At 43.4% G+C, this 23,875-nt stretch overlaps 1 protein-coding gene across 1 annotated transcript; it reads right to left on the bottom strand.

Moving 5' to 3' along the window:
- Positions 1-13,343: 13,343 nt before the first annotated feature.
- Positions 13,344-22,036, bottom strand: LOC143149675 (uncharacterized). Its single transcript, XM_076317245.1, has 5 exons — positions 22,012-22,036; positions 21,893-21,963; positions 20,352-20,768; positions 14,833-15,128; positions 13,344-13,500 (listed from the first exon to the last, which is right to left on the bottom strand). Exons 1-5 carry the CDS (start codon positions 22,034-22,036, stop codon positions 13,344-13,346), a joined length of 966 nt encoding a protein of 321 aa, XP_076173360.1.
- Positions 22,037-23,875: the final 1,839 nt, after the last annotated feature.

Below are 23,875 nucleotides of genomic sequence, written 5' to 3'. Positions count from 1 at the left end.
TTAATTCTGTATGTTAGATGAAATAAATATCTTTCTTTTTGTAAACTTTAGTGTATTGCACTTCGACAGAGTGATTTCTGAAGAGTTTCGGAGAGATTGCAAACAATAGTGATTGAGAGAGGATTTGATTGTCGATACAGGGGAATATCGAATAATGTGTAATTTCTAAATCGGATGAAATCCTCATGAAAAATTACTATCGAAATATTTCACGCCTATACACCAGTTTCCAAACTTTCTACCATTTCGGTAGATACACGTCGAGTAGAAATTGTACGGAAACTCACAGCGAAGAGTAGAACTCATACAGAACTTACGACAAACGATACAACTCAACCGGCTAAGAACTCGTTTGCAAACCAGGCTACTGTAATTTGTACCTACTGTAAATATACACGAACACGAGTTACGGTAATATTCCAACCGAAAATTAGATACATTCGCGACGAATTACAAGTCGATAAGAACGCAACGGTTTATCAATTATGTACACGTATCTGTTTCGATAAATCAAACTTAAGCATTCTTTTCAATTAAATCAAGTTTCTTGCACTCGAACATTACAATTAATTGTAACTAATTTTTTTTCTTCTCACGATCAAGCTGGGCGAATATTCGAAGAAACGGAGCCACTATTATTTTATATATATACACATGAATTAAAGTATCAATAAGTAGATCGAATTAACGTCACCTTTTTCACGAATTTCTCAACTTCAACGACAGTGGCGTCGAACGACGACTATTGGCCACGAACAACGAGCATCCAGATGGCTTTGATTCGTTTTATCTCGTCTTCTCGAGCTGCACGGAAATTTACCGGGAAATGCAGCCAGAGAGCCCAGCTCTCGATTCTTGGACATTCGAAAGCGACCTCGCGACCCTTTGCGGAGAATCAATTTCGAGGAAACGAGTTAAGGTATCGAGGTAACGCGCGCACACATACACACGTGTACAACGTTTCCACTCGTTCCCATTCCGATGCAAAGGGCATAAGTAACACAGAAACGAGCGGTCCACGACTTGTGTCCTATGTTACTCTTCCCCTCGATTCAGCTTCTCAGAAATCGCCTCTCTCCGATATAATCCCGATTGTATCCGAAACGAAGCACGATTCAATGTTAACCTCGACCGCATCGTTCATTTAATACTTACAGAATTAAAATTTTTTTTTTATTACCAAGAAGTGTAGATTTCTTTGCTATTCGATATCGATCTATCTTTAATTTCCTGGTCAACGAGGCAATATCATAGGTAAGTTTATCATAGTTTGTTTATTACTACCGTGTTTTGAATCTCCTTGGAGAATAGAGTTTGAATCGAATTATGAACAATGTATGGAAATATACACTTCGATGGATATGTAGAAAAAAGAACTATAAAATAGAACTTTTTGGGTCGGTATTTCCATACGGTTATCTTGATTAAAAATCATAATTCCGTACGAGCAAAAAGAATGATGCATTAACGACGATACACTACGAAGTGTCGTGATTCGAAACTCGCGCAATTCGCGACCAATACCGAATGAATGCAATCGAGGATGCGACTCGTACCGAGAATTTTTCATTCAGAAGTTTCTCTTTCTCGGGAGGTGCGTTCCTTCCGCGAAGAATAATAAAGGCGTTACCAGAAGTTATGTTAGCAAGCTCGTTTCGCGCGATAAAGAAAATTCTGCGAGAGTGGAAACGAGGGTGGCGTGGAACCACGGAAAAACGAGGATGGTAGTCGAACAGAGGGCAGGGTAATAACGCAAGAAAGAAACGAACAGAATTACGTTCGTAAGCTTCGATGCTGTTCGGTTGGATACCTTTTGTCGTGAAAGAAAAAAAAAAGAAAACACAGATTGCCCTTTCGTACATTCGTCGACGGGATTAAATCCGGCCGCGTCGCTCGCAGAATTTCAATTTACCTTTCAAAATTCCGACAGCCGCCGCGAATCGAGTGTGTCCGCCACAACGATGCGTGCGATCGGTGGTGTACAGCGCGATGACGGCTGAAGCAATCGGACATAGGATGATTCATTATGCAAAAATAAATCGAAAACGTGGAACGAAATGTTTTGCTACCGGGCCGCGCGTTTTCCAGCGAAACGATTTTGAAAATTCCACGGGTTAGCGACCGATTGAACGCGATGATTTTTTATCGCGCGTGATCGTTACTTACTTCCGCTGGTGTTTTATAGTAACGAAATTTTGGAACTTTGTGATCGAGATGAAGATTCCTATGACGGAAGCTTTGCAAAGATTTCTAAAATAATGGTTTCTCGACGTGAGAATTATGTACGAGATTTTTAAAATATATTTGAGTATACATAGATGTTGGATCAATTCTTAGAAAAAATTTAACAATTGTAACTGCGAACTATCTTGTAGATTATTTTCAGTACTAGATACAATGAAATGTTTTGCACGCGAAACAGTGATCGCTTTTAAGGCTACTGAGAGACAAATTATTAAACTGCACAGCCAATGCATATTCCAGCGTAAGTGGAATATCCGTACGTGGTCAGACACGCGTTTAAATCTTGTAGATTAATTCCCTCGAAAAACGAGGTCTCGTATGGAAAAAGTTTATCGCACGTTTCGGCTTTATTTTTGCACGAGGAATCGTGTTCTGTGACCGGTTACCGTAGCCCGTGTAAAGAGGAAAGTAAAGAGAGAAATGAAAAGAGCGACGCGGTGGGATGCCAAGAAAAACAATGGTCGGCTGGTAGAAATTGAAAAGGCGGAATTTTTAGGCAAACTTCCTTCCGGAAGGATCGACACGGTCTGTCGTGGTTGACATGTTTCTTGAAAGCACGCATCCGAACGCGGTATGGTTCCACCGGGACGCGACGAGCACACCTAACCCCTACGCCTTATTTTACGTTTACGTGGCTCGTAAAGGCCGTAATGGCGGCGCAATAAAAGCGATACCTATGCCGGAAGTAATAATACGTCGATGTCAGGGAAAAATAGTAGAAACGGTGCCATTTATCTTTATTCCGCGACGACACACTTGTTTGCTCGTTCTTTGCGTTATACCCCCACCCTCCGCTCGGAGGGAAACGACCCTCGAGCAACTGTTGCTCGGTGTCCAAATATTTTTCGAGCAACGGCTAGCACGCGGCTTGGAATACTTGAAACGGGAGAATCGAACATCTGGACATTTTTATATATTTCAACGTATTCGTATGCTTCGAGCAACCTCTTATTTATCATCGAAAACGACATCCTGCTGACCGAACAAAAAGCTAAAGTAGGTCGACTATTGTCTACGCGTTCTTTGCGCGATGAACTCACTCGTGAAGGATATAGGGTGTAAAGGATATTAATATCGTGCGAGAGAAGTTTTTTTTTACAAGTTTCAGCACTGAGAATATTTCTTTCAGAATTTTCAGGGTTAAGAATATTTCTTTTAAAATTTTCAAGGTTGAGAATATTTCTTTTAAAATTTTCAAGGTTGAGAATATTTCTTGTAGAATTTTCAGGGTTAAGAATATTTCTTGTAGAATTTTCAGGGTTAAGAATATTTCTTTCAGAATTTTCAGGGTTGAGAATATTTATTTTAGAATTTTCAGAGTTAAGAATATTTCTTTTAAAATTTTTAGGGTTAAGAATATTTTTTGTAGAATTTTCAGGGTTAAGAATATTTGTTGTAGAATTTTTTAGATTAAGAATATTTCTTGTAGAATTTTCAAGGTTGAGAATATTTCTTGTAGAATTTTCAGGGTTAAGAATATTTCTTTCAGAATTTTCAGGGTTGAGAATATTTCCTGTAGAATTTTCAGGGTTAAGAATATCTCTTTCAGGAATTTTCAGGGTTAAGAATATTTCTTTTACAATTTTCAGAGTTAAGAATATTTCTTTTAAATTTTCAGGGTTAAGAATATTTCTTTTAAAAATTTCAGGGTTGAGAATATTTATTTTAGAATTTTCAGAGTTAAGAATATTTCTTTTAAAATGTTCAGGGTTAAGAATATTTTTTGTAGAATTTTCAGGGTTAAGAATATTTTCTTCAGAAATTTTCAGGGTCAAGAATATTTCTTTCAGAACATTCAGGGCACAGAATAATTCTTTACACTGCGAATCTTTCCCCCTTGTTTCTCGCGGTAGATTACCGATCATCTCGAACGAACGTTGAACTCCAAAATTTCTAAATACACTATCAACCTCTCAAAAATAATAAACACACTGTGGTTCAGTTGCTCCACCTTACAAAATTATAGACTCCCTATCAGAATAAATATTTCGCGACTCGAAAAATATGTCGAACGTCGAAATAACGTTTTGTATTCCGGTGGTCCCTAAATTTTAACGATCTCCTCGATTCCCTTCAATCTTCGTAAGTTGAAGGGAATGTAATGCCCTCGTAACTCGCGGCAACGTGATCCTATCGTGGGCCAAGTTGCGGTTAGAAACGTCTCCGTGTTCAAGACGGAGACAGTATTTCGTCCCAACACTTCCAAGGCAGTTTCGAGATGGTATGCAAAGAGGGTCGACCGAAAAACTGAAAATGTCCCTGGATGGTAATTGGGAGGGAAGAAAAAGACATTCCGAAGGTCTTGAATTTTAGAAGCTCACCACGACGTGATCCGATTACGTTGCACCCGGTAGAAGACAGTTCCTTCAGGGTCTCGTTGTAAATTACGATAGCTTGCTGGCTGGAGGGCCGTTCCACTGGACCGTTGTTCGATCGAAGGGCACAGCTTTCTCGGTGCTCGTACAGTTTCTCGTTGGCGAGCTGCATTTGTTGAATATTTCAGCTCGGATAATAGTTTCCGCGAGATTGCTTGATTCGCTGGTCGAGGTTTGCTCGCTCCGGGCCACGGAAAAGAGATTTCTGAAGGTTGGAACATTCGCAGCCATTGTTTCAATTTATTTGTTTCGTAATTAATAAATTGATAACCGGTACAAATTCAATTATAAACACGTAGGAACGAACGACGACTGCTCGTACTATCGTCGCAATAAATGTTTCTTAGCGAGTGAATCGATTTAATTTAAGCTCGTTTCACGTGGGGAGAATATCTTTGCGAATGACTCGATCGTGTTGCACGATTATCTTCGTACAATCCAAAGTTATTCTATATCGTTCAAGAATTGTAACATCAAGTTTTGGTATTTCTATTTTGATTAAAAGAGTCTCTTTTTATTCGGTCTGTAAAGTAATCGTGTCCATTGTATTTAAAACAAAATAAAAGTATTACCTCGCTGGATTATCTACCCATGATCCAGAATTACTTTGTACCCTTCAAGAACTGTAACATACATATTTAGTATCCCTTTTACTTTCATCGAAAAATATCCACTGCATTAAAAACAATTATATTGAAGTGTGAGAAAAGTTTCTTACATTTTCGCGAGACAATAACAAAAAAAAAAAAAAGAAAAAGAACCCAGGGAGGTTCTCCTGGAGTGGTGTGGAACTCGAATTTTTCACGCGTAAAATCGAACTTACAAAGAGCGCGCGCGAGGACCAGATTTTCGGATCAGAAATTTATGAAGAGATGACCGAAAAAACGGCGCACCGAGCTTGGGGAAATACGTTCATTCTTATGCCGCGTGATCCGTGAACCGGATTTGACTTGAATAAAGAAAAACGGCCGAAAGAAGAACGTATCTTTCCTCGCGGGCGAAAAGATATCTCCCAGTCTGCCGGAGAATCCAAAGCGCCCTTCGCGAAGGGTTGGCCATTTTATCCGACCACCTCCCCCCTCCACCATGGGCTTCATTCTTCGGTCGTTACTTTCCGCCAGCGCTCTTGTAGAACTCGAATGAAAATACAGTAGAAGAAGCACGTCTCGCGGAATCGTTCGCACTATCGCGGCTTCCTAGCAGACCAGAATAGTAATGAAGAAACTAGATCCGTCGGGGACAGACTGATTTTCAGTCGTTCCCATTGCTCACCGACACGACCACCGTGTCGTTTCGTTTATTTATTTACACACGACCGAAAAATTCGAGATGAAAGCGTTACCTCGAGAAACAAATCGTCGAGAATAGAAAGGAATCTTTGGGAATTTTTCACGGTGAAAGTATAAGCTCGAAGTTTCCGGAATTTTTACACACAGGTGTGGTGGATGTTTAACAAGCTTTTGGAATTTTTATAACTGGAAAATTGGAGTACAGTGTCTGCACGAGACAGAATGCTTTTGTACGAGTTACGAACTCTTCGAATCGAAAGGGTTACCTCGAGAAAAGAATCTTTGGGAATTTTTTGGGGTGAAAGTACAACCTCGAAGCTTTCGAATTGTTTACACACAGGTGTGGTGGATGTTTAACAAGCTTTTGGAATTTTTATAGCTGGAAAATTCGAGTACAGTGTCTGCACGAGACAGAATGCTTTTGTACGAGTTACGAACTCTTCGAATCGAAAGGGTTACCTCGAGAAAAGAATCTTTGAGAATTTTTTGGGGTGAAAGTACAACCTCGAAGCTTTCGGATTGTTTACACACAGGTGTGGTGGATGTTTAACAAGCTTTTGGAATTTTTATAAATGGAAAATTGGAGTACAGTGTCTGCACGAGACAGAATGCTTTTGTACGAGTTACGAACTCTTCGAGTCGAAAGGGTTACCTCGAGAAAAGAATCTTTGAGAATTTTTTGGGGTGAAAGTACAACCTCGAAGCTTTCGGATTGTTTACACACAGGTGTGGTGGATGTTTAACAAGCTTTTGGAATTTTTATAGCTGGAAAATTCGAGTACAGTGTCTGCACGAGACAGAATGCTTTCGTACGAGTGACGAACTCTTCGTGTCGAAAGGGTTACCTCGAGAAAAGTATCTTTGGCAATTTTTTTGGGGTGAAAGTACAAGCTTTAGGCTTCTGGAAATTTTATACACAATTCTAATAATTGTTTAACAAGGTTTTAAAATTTTTATAGCGGAAAAATTAATGCATACTGCTGTCTATACGAGACTACGAGTATATCTTTACGAGGAGAATCAAGAAAAAATGATTCTTGGAGCTGCTTGTAAACTACGAAGAAAATTTAATCAATGTATAAGGTTTATTTAAAATAAAAATTTAACATTTCGCGCGTAACATCACGGGGTTAAATCGGAATACCGGTGGATCGAAACTGAGCAATCTGTCGCTCAGTTTTATCTTCTACTTTCTTCAACGTAAATCGATGTAACAATTTCCTTTTTCGCTGTACCCACTGATAGATACAAAATGATAATCGATAAGTATTTTCGATCGAATTTCGGCTACCTTATCCCAATGTTTCCACGTCGATGAAATTCCTCGATGGTTTGCCCGGCGTGACCCAGCTCGTTGCTTCTTTTCATGGTAGACAGCATGCGTGATTGATAGTACACGGCGACTCCTTTCGACCTGTAGATCGTTGGACCGTAATTGAATTTATTTATTAACGAACGGGGATTTTGATTGCGCCAACCTTGAGTAATAATAAACAGGCGAATCCTCCGCCCTCCGATGGGATCTGGCGAACGTCGTCTCGCTTTCGATCCCCTCGAAATGTAATTTTTATTCAAATGTTTCATCAACGCGTCTAATGGCTTCCTCTCGGTCAAAAAACAAGGGCACGGGACTCGTGGTTGCACGGGAATCGATCTCAAAAGGGCGTGGTGTGTCGGCGGAGTTCGTAAACTCGTAAATGTGGGCTTCCTGTATATATGAGTGAACACTGTGTGTATGTTTAATTAAATTAGAGTGGATCGTAGAAGCGTGGAAGTGTTCTTGCGGACTGAGTGCTTCTGCTACAATCTTGCGGTGTTCTTGCGGTGTCCCGATAATTCGATGATTCCTGCGTTCAATTATAAATAAAAATTCTCAACACTTCCAACGAGTGGTGGTCATTTCTAATTTCATTTCTAATTTAATTTCTAATTTAATTTCTAATTTAATTTCTAATTTGCGGGAGAAGAAAAGGAGTTGGTGATTCGTTCTCCGGGTTGTAGGATCTTTATCTCTATCCTTGGAGAGGGTAGGAAAATAAAAACGTCTCGTTAAAAATGTCCTCGATTAGCGACAGATGTCCCTCCCTCGTTTACGATTTAATTGCTGTCGTAAACGGTTCGATAAGGAGCCGATTGACGAGTCATCCAATTCTCCCCTTTACTTCGAATTAGCGTAATAAAGAATCACCTTTTATCGTAACGATGGTAACGTAACGATGGCGGACCATTTCGTCGCAGAACGTACGTCGTGTGCGGAAGACCTTCTCGCGTATTGAGTTTTCACAGATATCGAACGCCTATGGGCGTTTACCGTACACTACTGACCGATCTTCGACTTCAGACTTCAAAGTTTCTATAGAAGGTTAAAGAGTCGAATTCAAGACACACTGGTACAGTATAAGAAGCGAGTACAGATAAAATAACCAAATTACAATCTGATTACAAAGTTCGTCTTATTCGAGCTCGAGCTCAAACTCAGATCCAATAGTTCGTGTAATCGCAATCTGATCTATTTGTTGCGAAATTGTATTTTTTTTTTCGTAATATTTAACGTTTGTTATTACCCTGTAAACGATCGTCGTTTAATTTTTCTCTCCATGTGCGATGTGTTTGATAAAATTCTTGGAAGAGAAAATGCAAACTTTCTCCTTCTCTCTCGAGATTTCAAGACGAACTTTTATTACAACGATACTCTAGATCTCGAGATTGAAAGATCGATATTTCTCTCTTTCTTCGTAGACAGTTTCGAATCTTTGTAAATCAACACCACGAGGTTCTCGTTTGTATTAATTTCTATCTTCTAAATTCTCAGTCGCGATACATTTCCATTCAACCTGTTTTCACGAGTCTCTACTCGACTCGTGCATTAACAACGATAACGAGATGTATTAAGGACGCGGGATCAAGGCGCGCGTGGAATTCGAACGAGAAAGAAATTTGGAAAAAAGTTTTGCGCAAACAAGATGAAACGGAGCGTCGAGGTAAAAATAGTGGGCTCGCAAAATATTCAGCATTTTCACGCGCGGTAGTACGAAGTGTCGGATTACAAGGCGATCCTTTTTCTATTTTCAGCGATATATTTCGCGCGGCTATGCCACACGGTTATCCAGCGGCCTGTACGCGCATTCCGACGCGGAAAACTTTCCGCGACATTCTATTAAAATTATACGCGAAACGACGCGAAATTTCCGCTACCCCCCAACCCCTCGTTGGAGTTTGCATCCCGGATGACAAAACACCCCTCGCGTCGCAATCGGATACTTTTATCCCATCGCCAGCCCTAACCGAAACCGACTTTAATTTCGATTCAACCCCGAACTAACTCCGACCATAATTGGTACTAATATAGACTTAACCCACATCCAACCTGGGATTCAAGTCGAACCTAAATCGGGTATAATCTAGGTACAGCTTCCGAGTCAACGTACTCCGAATTCTAATGCAACTCGTGTTCAACGGGTTGTGCTCTGGGGACGTTTAGGTGGTTACGGGGATAAAAAATTGTTAGGTTCTTTATGGATTAAGGAATTTAGTATTTTTCCAAGAGAGGACAGTGTAATATTTGTGCACTTGTGTTTACTATTTTATTTCAAAGAGATCGGTTGAACTTGCGTTTAAGATATGGAAGCTATTTCGAACGGTGCACTTCGATAAGTAATAGTAAATATAAGTGCATCGAAATGACACTGCACTCTCTCGAAATATATTCTTGGAAAATAATAAATTCCTCAACCGATTGAGAAACCGATGAACGTTTATTTCACGAGAGAACCGTCCCTTAATCGAAACTCAACGACCCTTGAAAATCTGCATCGCGAGTGCAATTTTTTGTCTCGTTTCCTTTTTTCTTTGGCCGATTCGTAATTTTCTTTCGTTGAATTACTCAATTTCTAAGAATCACTCGGAAACGGTACACTCGCGCGTCGTGGTTCAGGTTCGGAAGAGTTAATTGTATCCTAATCCGTGCTTAGTGTAAATCTAACAGAGGCCACGTAGTCGTAGGAAGACGTATTGCGGGGGGACTAAATTAACTCGTTCATTAATTACAGCACCCCCATTACCCATGGTAGTCTGAACCGTGAAGAAAAGCCTCTTATCGTCGAATTAGGAACTCGTTCACTGATTAATAAACCGGTCGGTGAAAACAAGACCTTTATTGCGGGGTAAATAAATTCATGAGAAAATTACAGCCATTAAATTCCCGTATCCTGAGGCAAACGTTCTGCTCCACCGAGGATATAATCTTGTTCCTGTTTTTCTCTTCTATATTATATACACACGCTGTATAGACGCTGATCCCTCTCTATTTCTCTCTCTCTCTCTCTCTCTCTCTCTCTCTTCCCCTGACATACTTTCCTTCGAGCTTTTAAGCGTTACGCTACTTGGCTCACCCTGCGCGATAATGGACTATGCTTTTTAAAGTGCTATAACACCGGCTATTATCGTTTTGCAACCGGTTCCAGCCGGGTCCGGCACGGTGGAGCTTCCCGTGGCCAGGTTTCCATCGATTCACCTGAACCACGATCGATGAAAATCGTTCAACGACCACGGAAGCGATTTCCAGCGCCGAAAAGTTTCCACGTTGCGGCTCTAATCCTGATTCACGTTGTAATCGCAGGTGCACCAACCGAGATACTTACCGAGATCTTTAATCCTGCAGACACAGTGTAATTTGTCTTTAAACGAATTGAGATCTCTCGTGGAATCACCCTAATTTTTCAGCTAATTCGTGGACGCTCCTCGAGATTCTGTGAACTCAATGTTTCGGTTTTTGGTATTGTGCAATTCTTTGGAGTTTGAGTTTCTCGAGAAATTTCACTACGAGAAATCAATTTGTTCTCTTTCGAAGACTCGAAGTGCCTGAGGAGGAACACTGTGAGTAAATACTGTAAAAATGTCCAACGAAATTAATGGAAAATTATCCGTGGCTATAAACACACTATCAGGGTAGATTGTCCAAGCTGAGAATCGGATCGTTTCGTCGATGAAACTTTATCGCCGAGATATTTAACGCGTTGAGCGGCGAGTCTACTCTGTTTACCTTTTCGCGCGATACTGTCGGCTCGAGTGACTCGAACGTTACATCACAGATTGGTGAGAGAAGAGTATCCAAAGTCGGGGAATTATATAAGAAACGTTACCAAGACGATGGGAAACAATCTTTGAAGGATCGGTGCTAGAAATTGCATCGTCGATCATCTCTGTTCGACACTCTTTCAATAAACTCCACTCAACGTGTCTGTTAATTAAAATCTAACTCGATACGAAAAAAAAAAAAGAAAAAAAACTTTTCTTACGTTATTCTTCTCGAAGTATCGTAAAGCACACTCGGTGAACTTGCAGTCTGTAAATTTTCAACGTCTGTCCCGTCGTTTTGCCAACCGAACCCTTCAAATGTTTCGAACACACGATAATAAGGAAAGAAGAATATTTCTAGCGCGTTAATAGGTTTCGATTAAAAGTTTCTCGTGATCATCGCGGCGTTTAAAATAGTGCGTCGGTGCGATGAATCTCTCAACGAGAAGGGGAGAGTTCTCCGAAAGTTCGATTCGATGTCCGGATGGTAATAGAGGTCGCCTCGTGGATGGTTACTTCGGTTCGGTCTGGATCGGGACAGGTGGTCACCCCTTTAAACAGACCCGGAGTTTTTCTTCTTATTTAGGAAGACGCGACTCGAAGTTCCGCCGTATTCGGGAATTCTAATGGGACCACTCGCGAGTAACTCGGTTCGTTTGAAGCGAACCAAGCTCGCGAGCGGCGAGGATTCTTTAATTTCAGATTCCAACGAGAGCCCGCCGGGCGGAACTCGACGATTGCTGCGGGTACTTTTAGGGAAATGAAACTCGGGCCGGGAAGCTCGCGGCGGAATGCTCGCGGAAGCCAGCGGAGTTAAGAAATGCTTTCACGGCTTCGTCCCCTCCTATCCCCCCACCGACACCTTGAGAAACGGCCGACGGGTTCGAAGAGATGAATTTTAGGCATCGTTTGAAGACAATCGAGCGTTGAACCGCCGAATGGAGGGTTCAACCTGTTGGAAGAACCGTGTTCCATCGGAATGCCAAAGTTATTAGAGAATATTTCACCGGGACAACGTTTCGTAAGTCTCCGTGTGGGGGGAGACCAACATTCCGTGAGTTCATCGTACGATAGTTTACAGTTGCTCCGGGATTGCCCGCGAACGAGAGGTTTGTCAACTTGTAGAAATATCGGGCAACAGTTTCGATCATCGTGGCATGCTACTCTGGAACGAGGAAACTTTACGGTGGATCTCTTTTCTGGTAGAGAATGTAGATTTTCATTGTAGATTTACACTCTAGGTATCTCTTCCTTAAGAGGTGTGTTTGGTCTGTGGTAGCTTGTTAACACTTCGAAACCTCTGAACTTATCAAAGTATCACATTAGAATTTTCGAAGCTAGAAGCTTTATTTGAATGGTTACTCCTACGATATCAATTGTTCAAAACTAAAAAATATATTTACTATGTTTGAGACCGATCCAGTAGTTCTCCGTCTCTGAAAAATCTCCCAAACACGCCTCACTCTTTGTAGTCTCAAACCTAGGTAGACTTCATCAAGATTGGTCGTTAAAATTCACTCGAAAGTTTATTGCAACCATATTACTCCTCCAAAATCAATTACTCTACCTAAAAAAAAGTATACAAATCTTAAAATCGATCCAATAGTTCTCCCCCTCTAATATACCCCACTCTTTACAGTCCCAAACCCAGATGGACCTCACTCGAAAGTTTATTTATACTCGAAGAATGTGCAACCATACTACTCTAAAATCAATTACTCTAGCTATTCCTCTACTGCTCTAAAATATTCCACTCTGTACAGTCCCAAACCCAGATGTACCTCACTCGAAAGTTTATTTACACCCCAAGAATGTGCAACCATACTACTCCTCTAAAATCAATTACTCTAGCTAAGAAAAAGTATACAAATCTTAAAATCGATCCAATAGTTCTCCCAACAATAGTTCTTCCAACATACCCCACTCTTTACAGTCCCAAACCAAGTGAACTTCACTGGAAAGTTTATTCATACCCGAAGAATACGCAACCATGTTACTCCTCTAAAATTAATCTCTAACACTTTAATTTATCATTCTTCGCACGAACCCTCTTGAAACAAGTCTCGCGAAGATACAAGTCCGTTTCTCCCTCCCTCCAAAAAAGAACACACATCCCCTACTGGCTCAAAAGCGGGAAAAAAATCTTCCAAGCTGTTTACAATCGTCGTAACCGTCAACCCCCGTGAACCAGCTCGACTTTTCCCCATCGATCGAACGATGGAATTCATCGGTGCGAAACAAAGCGCGCGTGTAGGAGAAGGTGGTTCCGTTACTCGCGGCTCTAACGAGCGAGATTTCAGGCGTGGCTGGCTGCACGTCTTCGAGGTGGAATCCGGATTTCTCGAACCGGGGTGCGAGCTCATGTGATCACCGTGGAAAACACGTCGAGAACACTTCTGCGGCATTCCGGATAAAGGGCGTGGCAGCTCTCCCCCGACACCTGCTCGCCGAAACGCTCGGCCGCGTGGTACTCCCTGTCTCCGTACTCGTCGTACTCCTCCACGGTGCTGGATGGCCTGGAATCCCATGGAATGTTCACGTTCGAGTGGTACACCACCGTGAAAAATTACGATTCGTCGACGGTGCGAGAGATCGTCGGAGACTCGCGGTGGAAGGGGTAGAGACCGGGTTGGAAAAGAATTCGGGGGAGGTTGGTCGTGGTGGTGGATGAAGCCGGGGAGGGGGAGGGAGCCGCCGTGGCGTTCGCGGGATCAATAATGCGAGCGGATAGGCGAGAAACCCGCCAAGTTATTTCGCACCCCCTCTCGTTAATTGGCGTCGCGTTGTGCGGACATCGTTTAATCCTACGGGTAGACGCCCGCCGCGCTATTGTAATCCACTGGTTATTTATTATGTCATCGGGACACCACTCGCGAATTTTCCCGCTGATTTTAGAGCACAGAGGGGAGGAACAGGGGACGATCGAGAACTCGCGGGACATTGGGCTCTCCCCCTGTGACCATCTACGATTATGGGACACGGGTTTGGTTTTTGCCACAATTCACCGTACACTCGGTGAAAGATTCGTGGATCTTGGTACAGTGCTTGCACGAAAAGAGAATTTAAAGGAGTTTGCTTTTTTAAAAAGTTCAGATTTTCTATTTGGTAAGTTTCGGCGGATTTTCGGGCAGCGTCGGTCGATAGTGTAAAAATTGGACAGGGTTTGGGGAGCAGCGTGGCTTTGAGTTTTGAATAAGTCGAGTGTCCGTTCGGGAATTTTCTTTGGATTTTGGGCACGCGATATCGCAAAGATTCGATACCCTGGAGAGGAGCGTGGCTTTGATTTTTGAGAAGATGGAAAGTTTCTTTGGGATTGAAAATATCTCCAATTTATGGAACTCTTACTTTTTAATGAAGTGAGGACTGATGACATTTTAGGACTATTTAGATTGTATCTAACCGACACGGCTTCAATTGTGGAAAAATAATACAGTGTAAAATATAAATGCACCGAGACTGAGGAATTCTTACGTTTCTCTATTCGATTCTACACTTGGTGGGATCAGAATAGTCCCAAGTGTACGTGCTTTCGACTTTATACAATACAAGTGGACCGAAGCAATACAACGATATCCATTTGCGTCTTCTTACAAACTATCTTTCACGATATTTCCATAATTGAAGGAACCTCTCGGTATTTAGGTCGGTTTGGGACAATTGGGACACCCTGTATTATCTTCCAGCGAGTATGGGTCTCCGTTACAAGTCAACTTGACACCGAGATCCCGTCAAGCTGTGTTCCGTCGCGTTAGGCTACGTTATGTCCTCTGTTACACCCAGGTTAGATTGGATTAAGCGTTGGTAAGCCTGGATTTGCGTTGCTCGAACGCCCGTTGTACTTTACTTACTTAAAGAAGACTTGCAACAACTGTCCCAGCAAGCCGTGTTTGCCATCGAATGGCGCGGACGCAGTTTCGCAGATTGCCTTCATCACGCAGGCCTTTCCACCGAATCCGTACAATCCCGCCATTTTCTCCAGCATCTTGTAGATACTCCACCTGCTTTTCTGTGTACGGGAATAGTACACACCAGGAAGTGTGTAATCCGTGGAATTGATCGGCATGTTGTACACGATCTTGGTGAAGACACCGACGATTATGCTCTCGCTGTCCAGTTGCAATGGCGTACCCAGCCCGAAGATCAGCTGCGGACACGAGAAAACGATCGATCAACAACATCCGTGATCGCTTTCGGGATGTTTCGATATTGCTTCCTCTTTTTGGAAAAGATTCCAACGACTATGATTTTTTATTTATTTTTGTATCGTAGAGGTGGACGTGCAAGATGGACGAGATAGGATAAAGCTACAGGTGCTGTCACTACCTTATGATCATCGTAAAAGATCACTCGATATTGTAATCGATACATCCCTCGAGTGCAAATGCTTGTAAAGGATCAGTCGGTAAGAACTATCTGAAATATCTTCTCATTTATTGATTCGATCAAAAAACATACATTGCAATCAGGAAGGTTCGTAAACTAAATGTCTTTTTAATTTTCTGTGTCTTATACTTTCGGAGACATCGAGGTGACCCTAAGCGTTATTACAAATTTCTCTAAGGTCGATTCAAGATCACCTTTCGTCCTTTTACTGTAAACAAATATATCCAAGATCATTTCTAAATTCAACGTCGCCTCGATATCACTGAAACCATCAAGATCACTTTGACATCTTCGAAAATATGAAAGTCACCTTGGTATCTACGACATAAAAAAAATTGAAAATACATTCCTTTCGTTAAACATTCTTCGATCGAATCGAAGGTCAATTAAGATACTTCGGATAGCGATTTCGGTCTCCTCGTTCTCTATACTCTCCCCCCATAGACTCGTCACTCTCCTCCGAAAGCAAAAGTGCAAAGAACAATTCCGAAGCCCCGAGTCGCTCACGAAGCGTTTTCGATCGCGGGAACCGTTCGAACGAATAATAAGAAGCTTTGGAACATTTATTCCCTTTCGTATCTTGGTCTCGGCAGGTGTACGATTCCCTTAAACTCCGCTCCGGAACGTTTCCGCGAAATCCGTCGCTGAGGGGACCGTGAGGATATCGGAGACGGGGAGAGCGAGGGTAGCGTCGCGATTCGATCAGGAAAGTCGCGGTTATGGCCGTTATTCATAGGAGGGCGACGGATCCAAGGAGGAAATTGAACGAACTTGGACCAGATAGGGTTAAAGTCCAACGATGTCCGCGCGTCCGAATGTTCTGGAGCTGGAAACGAATCCGAGGAGCCCACTTGTTCGCGTATCTGCGTCGAGAATCATCGCTTCGGGAGAGTTCGGGTAGCCAGAGTGGAGGACGAAATATAACCAGAAAGGACCACAGGCACGAATCGAGATCTCGCTAACTCGTGGAAATCGTTTCTCGAGGATCGAAGATCGTCCAGAGTCCGTCAAAGATCGGAGAATCGTTCCTCCGGTTTCCACCGGGCTCGAATCGAGATCTCGCTAACTCGTGGAAATCGTTTCTCGAGGATCGAAGATCGTCCAGAGTCCGTCAAAGATCGGAGAATCGTTCCTCCGGTTTCCCACCGGTCTCGAAATCGACCTTACGACGTCTTGGACGTTGCGAGACACCGGAACATCGATAATAGGACATCCACGAAGGACGTCTCGTCTTCGTGGAAACGCACAGGGTGGTCCGAGCACGTACGGGGCCCTTTCGCGAATAAATGTACCCGTTTACCGAGATCGTTGACGCGTCTGACATTGTTCTCGCAATGGGAGATCACACGCACGATCGTGAAGTTTCGTTGATCGTTCGTTGCCACGAGTGCGCAACAAGTATCGAGAGTTCGAGCGTGCGATGCGTCATCGTTAAATTCTTGCGCGGGGAAGGCGATATCGAAGTCTCGAGTATGCAAATGGCACGAATTCGTTCGCCATCGGGACCGTGACGAAGTGCACGATCCAACACGGCCTCGTTGATCACGGAACGGCATAACTGGCTGAGTTTTCCACGGAGTTTTCGGATTCGGATAAAGTGTTGATTTTATCCGAGCTCGAACGATGTATCGACACGGTATCGATATGGGAAATATTACTCGTTGATACTTAAGGGCCAACCGAGGAAACAGGGTAGAGAAATTCTTTCGTTTTTTCTCTTAGGGTTAGAATTATCCCAAAGTGACTCTAAATGTAATTTCTCGCGCACTTGAAATTTCTAACTTTAAGAGAACTTTGTATTCGATCTTGTATCTACGATACTTTGCACGTAATTCGTACCAAAAGGGCTTCTAAGGGCTTTGGAATCATTTTTGGATAATTTGAACTCAACGAAACGAAAGTGTCGCTACAATTTATAAATTTAAGACATCATTGCACCTGATATTGTACTTACCCTACTTTTCGCGTAATTTTCTTTACACTCAAGATGTTTCTAAGTTGCACAATAATAAATAATGTTTGTATATACATACACATATTGCTTCACTTTGTTCTTCTCATCACCCGTATTACATTTTCTAAAATCAATCGATTACACGTGATCTGGTGTGAGTTTACGCTCGGGTCAAAATTGACCCGCCATCCAGTTACCTGTTCATTATTCGAGTTCGATACGATTGTCTAAGGAATATTTCCCCGCGATACGGACACCGAACGATTAGCAGGGCTCTACGTGTGTGTGTGTGTGTTTATATATGTGTGTGTCTGCACGTGTGTATCGATCTCGATTGGCAACGGGCCGGCGTTCGATGCAAAAACGCTTTACGCCCTTCCACCGTGCCCTCCCGCGAATCTCGTTAAACTGTCCTCCCCAGACGCGCGGCCCGAAACGATTCTCCGTGGAAATTCGCGGTTTTATCGAAAATTCATACCGGGCCATGATGCCGCGTGTACGTGCGCATGAATATGTATAGGGGAGGCAGCACGCAGCCGTGGCGCACGTGTGCAGAGGATAGGTATCCACCTGGCGCAGAAATTGGATGAACCCCGAAAGGTCAGGTGGAATATGTGTTAGCCGCGATATCGGCACGGGAAGATGGGAATCGAAATACGTTATACGCGAGTCCCTCCCACCCAAAGTCTTCCGGGACAGGTTATTACTCGCGGGGGTAATTACCCAGCCGATAATTGCGATCTTAATTGAGGGGACAGATTTTTCGGCGAACCGGTAGCATCGATCTTGGATAGAAAGTTGATTGAATTTTTGTTTCGATGTTTTGGGTAGCTTTGAGGAAAGATAGTGAGGTTAGTTTTGGGAAAGTTTAGAGTCCGGTTGAGATCATACTCGGTCATGTTTCGATCTTGTGACACGCGAGTCGAGAGAGGATCGATCTTGGATAGAAAGTTGATTGAATTTTTGTTTCAATGTCCTGAGTAGCTTTGAGGAAAAATAGTGAGGTTAGTTTTGGGAACTTTGGAGTCCGGTTGAGATCATACTCGGTCATGTTTCGATCTTGTGACGCGAGTCGAGAGAGGATCGAGACTCGAGGTCTTAATTTTTGGTGAATTTTTTTTTCTCCAAGTGATATTTCAATTTTCGTTAGAATCTGGAAACTGGATTTGTTTACGTACAACAGGTGCGTTCTAGATCACTTGCTCCGGTTACGCAAAGGACGACGATGATGTTATTTATATATACATATACAAAACTTCCAAGTCGTCACTTGAGTATTAGGTAATAAACACAGAAAACCGAGGCTTGTCTCGATTTACAATTGTTTCTTGAAACATTACACAAAATTACTCACATTTCAATAAGTAATCTATATCCACGTACTTCTCTGATTCCAATCGCAACTCGATGAAAGCTCAGATTTATTTCCAAACAAGTGACGCCTCGATCGATTGCAACTGACGCAAATCGATGGTTCTCGGTCTCCAGAATCTACGAGGATCGAAAACAAGGATCGAAAGTTTCTCTGGACGATTAATCGAAGTTTTGGCGACACTTGGGGAGCCGGACCACTCGACTCGACCGCAGAAAGAGAAATCGAGCGGTCCAAGTGGCAGATTGAACTGCAGGTTCGCGAACACGTTCGGTCAGGAGCTCGTTGGTCCCGTCGAGCTGCACGCGGTTGTAATCCGAACGAGGACCGTTTCCAAACACAGAACGGAAAATTGGATGAGCCCTGGACGTGTGGCGCGGGCAGGAATTATTCAAGAAGCGGCTGGACCGTAAACGGTGGACGGTTTCGCGCGAAACCGTTTCTCTTTCGGAATAATTGAGCGAATCGATAATAATCAGAGCGCGGAATCCGCCGCGGGTGCCGACAAAGCACCCGCTGCCCGACATCCGTGGGAGCTTTTCAGCTTCCTGGCCGCTTAACGGTCGACAGTCGATGTTAATAGGCACTCGTCCTCGGGGTTGGATCGCTCGTTATCGTTCCCGCTCCTGGGGCTGTCGCGAAAACGCGATCGTGTCCTCCTTCCCTGTTCTTTTCGCGAAAATTGATTCGTCCTCGACTCTCGTGACAGTGAGAGAGCACCGCGCGGAAAAAGAAATAAAAGACTCGAGCGAGTAGCCGGAGGGGAAATCGAAGCGATTGGGAGCGCTCAAAGTGAGCGATTAAAGAAAGAATCTAAACTTTAAACCGAACCGTAACCGAGATTCTAATCCGAGTAAACTTGTCCCCGATTGCACCGCGTTTCGCTCCAAAAAAGTAACATTGAAATTTTCGGTGCTCCGAAAAGAGACTAGGCGCGATATCTCGTTCAGCGTTGCGTTTACAAGAGAAACGTGTATTACAAAAGTTGTCGAGAATTGAATTTAGAAACACTTTTGTCATTAACTAATTTTCGATAGAGTTCATAATAAACAAGATATATGGGAACTGGATTTCATCTTACGCGGAGCGCCAAGAAAACAATCACGCGTCGTATCTCGCTCACTGTAGCTTCTACAGGATAAACGTCTGTAACGAAACTTATCTAGAATTATGTTTAGAAACTTTTTTATCATACACATCTTTCCGATAGAAGTCGTCCTAACCGAGATACACTAGCTCTCTTGAGTTCATTCTCGCGTATCTTAAAAACAACACGAATCTGTCCTAGATCGTTCGATCGTTCCAAAGTTACTTAGGAAGATTAACTCAACGAGACGCTCCATGATTGGCAGTAATCGCTAAAGTCACCAAAATTTCCCGTTGAATCGTGCGCGCGCGATTCGTATCCTGTTCGATTCGACGCGCGTTGTCTAAAATTTCTCTTCGATCTCTTCCCCGCGATCTCCGTGAGAATCCGAAGAATCCGAGCGGTAACCGTGCTCTCCAGGTTTCTTTCCGATAGCTTCGGTTTAGCGAGTTCCCTGCTCGTAAGTAGGAACCGGAAGCAATCGCGGGCCGCCACTTGATCGTACGCGCGACTGGGTCCTCGATTGGCCGCGGAGACGGTTCGTTAGCCTCGTGGAGCACAATCTACGTACCAGAAGCTGCGCCGGATCGGGATAAACGAGAGATCTTGATCGCCGGGAGGGAGTTTCGATCGTTGGTGTCTCGGCGTGATCGTAGCTGTCGTTCTCCAGGGTCTGCGTCGGACACGGTGTTACGCAAACGAGCAACAGCGTCAGGTAGAGGCTGGTTCGACTCATTGGTGCTGCTGTACAGAGCCCCGGAGCGATTCGAATCGAGCAACTCGCGAAGATAACGGTGACGACGCGACTCGAGGTGTTCGTTCGACTGAACCCACGTCCATCCCCGAGACAACAACCGACCGAAGATCGACCGTTTCGGTGTCCTGGTTGCGTTCCGTGAAATAACGGACGTAAATATTTAAACGACGGGGATCCATTCGTAGCAGTTTGCTCGTTCAATTGGCCGATTCGCGCCGATGAGACCGTTAACTAGGTACGAGAACACTGTGGTAACGGGACGCCTCGTTAACGCGGCGCCGAGAGAACTGGACATCGGTCTTTGATTAGTCTGTGGCGGCACTACCCACGCTTGCCACCAGAGGGAAACTCACCACCAACCGTTTCCCGCAAGTTCCCGTACCTGCTCCGATCGCTATATATACGACCTCTTACCGATCTTCCAATGTCCCGGCGTATAAGGCAGGGCCTGCTAGGATGCCTTACTGACGAGTCCACTAGCAGGCCCGGGATGAAACGCTTATCCCCACTTCCTTATATTTCCGTTTTCCCTTCCTCTAACATACTTTAATTTAGCGCCGCCAAAGTGGTGACCCCGTCTAAGAACCAACGCAACCTTCTGGACAACAGCACAGCAGCAGTACAGGTGCAGCACAAGACGATGGAAGGAACGCAACGTAAAGGCCGATTTTTCGTAAATCCCCCTCTCCGAGGGTTGACTCCTCGACCTGCCAGCGACGACACGAACGCTATACTCCCGGCTAACCATCAGGATCAACCCCAGGAGGACAGCAGGCAGCTTGTCGACATTATTCACCGACCACACCGATGCGTTTCATAAATACTGGTACGCGCACGCATCAACGTCGGACAACAAGCGAAAAACGCGGCTTGAGCAAACGATGCTCGCCACGCGTATTCCGCAATCGACAGCAGCTGGGCCTTACTACGAAAAAGAAGCATTCTTCTCTTCCACCGCTCTGGACAACCTCCTCCTGTGCCTGTTGTGCCAAACCGAACTACGGAACAAATACCTACGCCACTGGGACATCAGGACGGAACTTCAAAGTATCGTTTACCACTGGCAAGGGGGTTATGTGGCGGCACTACCCACGCTTGCCACCAGAGGGAAACTCACCACCAACCGTTTCCCGCAAGTTCCCGTACCTGCTCCGATCGCTATATATACGACCTCTTACCGATCTTCCAATGTCCCGGCGTATAAGGCAGGGCCTGCTAGGATGCCTTACTGACGAGTCCACTAGCAGGCCCGGGATGAAACGCTTATCCCCACTTCCTTATATTTCCGTTTTCCCTTCCTCTAACATACTTTAATTTAGCGCCGCCAAAAGTCTTTGTTTGGCTTTCGAATTTGCCCGGCCCCCCGTGAGAACATCCCGGTGTCTTTGATTCTTGCTGCCGAGTGTTATCAGCGGAGATTGAACAGCTGGAGTCGTCGATGCGGGGCGTTCGCCCGCGAGGAGACTTTAATTGCCGGCTACCGGCAAATTAACGGGCATGGAGAGGATATTGCAAATGGAAATAACATTTTCTTGGGGACTGGTGCTAGTTTTCGGTATGTTCTATTTTGGAGATCTTCTCGATCGGTTGGAAGCTCGTTCGATAAGTTTGCGAGGAATTTTTATTTTTTAAATATTTAGTGGTATCTATCGTGTCGACGTCTATCGATCTCTAGTGAATAGCTTCTGATCGTTTCTGTGATCCACGAGCGAATTCCATGGTTTTCGATCGGAACTAATTTCAGACTACTTGTGTATTTTCACAGCGGAGGAAAATTCCGTTGAAAGTGTTTCAAAGAGAATGGAAGAAGTGCTAATCAAGTGGCTCGTCGTTCGGAGAAAAATTGCCCTCTTTAAACCGTGCAAACCATTTTTGTACCGTTCTCGTAACAACATATCCTTCACTATGGACACCACGTGTCGGAAATGTTCGTTTTTATCCACTCGAGACTCAGCCGTTTTTAACCCCGGAGCTTTATTGTTGCTAACGCGAGATGAAAAGTTCCAGAACAGGTGCGATAGAGGAAAACAAGAGTTATCGACAGCCAATTGCTATCGGGAGAAATTTATTATGAAATGACGACCGCACGAATTTATCGGACAACCTAACGTATCCATTTCTTTCCACCTTTTCGTATTGTTTTTTCATTTATACCCTTCAGCTGGATCCTCACTCGACAAACATTTCTCCCCTTTGAGATTTCGATTTATTATTCAAACTGAACAATTTCCGTTCCTCGTCTTTATCGCGTTTCTCTGGATACTCCGTTAATCGCTCTACTTCGAAGTATTTATTATACAAAACCCATTATAACTTCCTCAACCGAAAGTACAATACCAATATCATTATATGACTAATAATACTATTACGAATTACGTTGTTTCTACGAGTGACGTTCTCGATAATTATTCAAACGATTAAATTCCCAATCACGAATCTCACGTTTAGAACAGTACGTTTGTATTTATTTTATCGTATTATTGAGAATACCGCGTCACTGGTAGAAACAATGTAAATTGGGTGTTACTGTAACGAGGAAATAAAGCATTTTTTCGCACGTTTTGGAAAGGATCGCACAGTAGTTGTTTCGCGACTCGTAATTTCGGAAGAGGGTAAAATCTTCGCGAATCGTCCAACAGTCTACGATCCTGACATTAAATTGTATTACTACCCCCGAACGCCAGTCGTAAAACTCGCCCTCGTTATGTACACGAATCTTTCTCCCCGCAGGTTAACCGCGAGAACACAGACACGCGTACTCGCTTTTATCTATCTGGGTTAAACGATGTCCATTTGTCGTTCCTTATCCGCCTGGTCGAGACGTCCGACTCGGAAATCGAAAGCTCGTCCCGCGGTTCGGTCAGGGTGGATGGTTTGGGTGAATCGATGCCTGGATCCTGGGAATCGTTGTCGAGATTGCTGGGAAATTTCTATAAATTATTACACGATTTCCATGGTCTTCCCTCCATTTTTGAGAAGACTCCTATTCGCGATACAAGTGAGCTTCAAAAGGGCAAATTAATTTCCTTTTTTGTAATTACGAAATTGTACCGTTCGCGACGATGGTCTTTTCTTCATTTTTGAGGAGACCTATATTTGTAATACTAGTGAGATTTCGAATGTTCAATTAATTTTTTTTTTTGTAATTACGAAACTATACGTTCATGACGATGGTCTTTACTCCACTTTTGAGGAGACCTATATTTGTAATACAAGTGAGATTTCGATGTCCAATTAATTTTTTTTTTTTGTAATTACGAAACTATACCACTCACGACGATGGTTTTTTCTCCATTTTTAAGAAGACTCTTATTCGCGATACAAGTGAGCTTTCAAAG

This window comes from Ptiloglossa arizonensis, chromosome 7, assembly GCF_051014685.1.
Source record: "Ptiloglossa arizonensis isolate GNS036 chromosome 7, iyPtiAriz1_principal, whole genome shotgun sequence".
Classification (NCBI taxonomy): Eukaryota; Metazoa; Arthropoda; class Insecta; order Hymenoptera; family Colletidae; genus Ptiloglossa; species Ptiloglossa arizonensis.
The sequence above is the reverse complement of the archived record's forward strand: the minus strand, read 5'-3'. Positions and strand labels throughout refer to the sequence as shown.

Coding starts and splice junctions, on each gene's coding strand:
- LOC143149675 (XM_076317245.1), bottom strand. CDS start 22,036: ATGCCCGTTAATTTGCCGGTAGCCG. Junction 21,964..22,011: donor CGTTAATTTGCCGGTAGCCG/GCAATTAAAGTC, acceptor CGACGACTCCAG/CTGTTCAATCTCCGCTGATA. Junction 13,501..14,832: donor TTGTTGCAAGTCTTCTTTAA/GTAAGTAAAGTA, acceptor ATGGGATTCCAG/GCCATCCAGCACCGTGGAGG.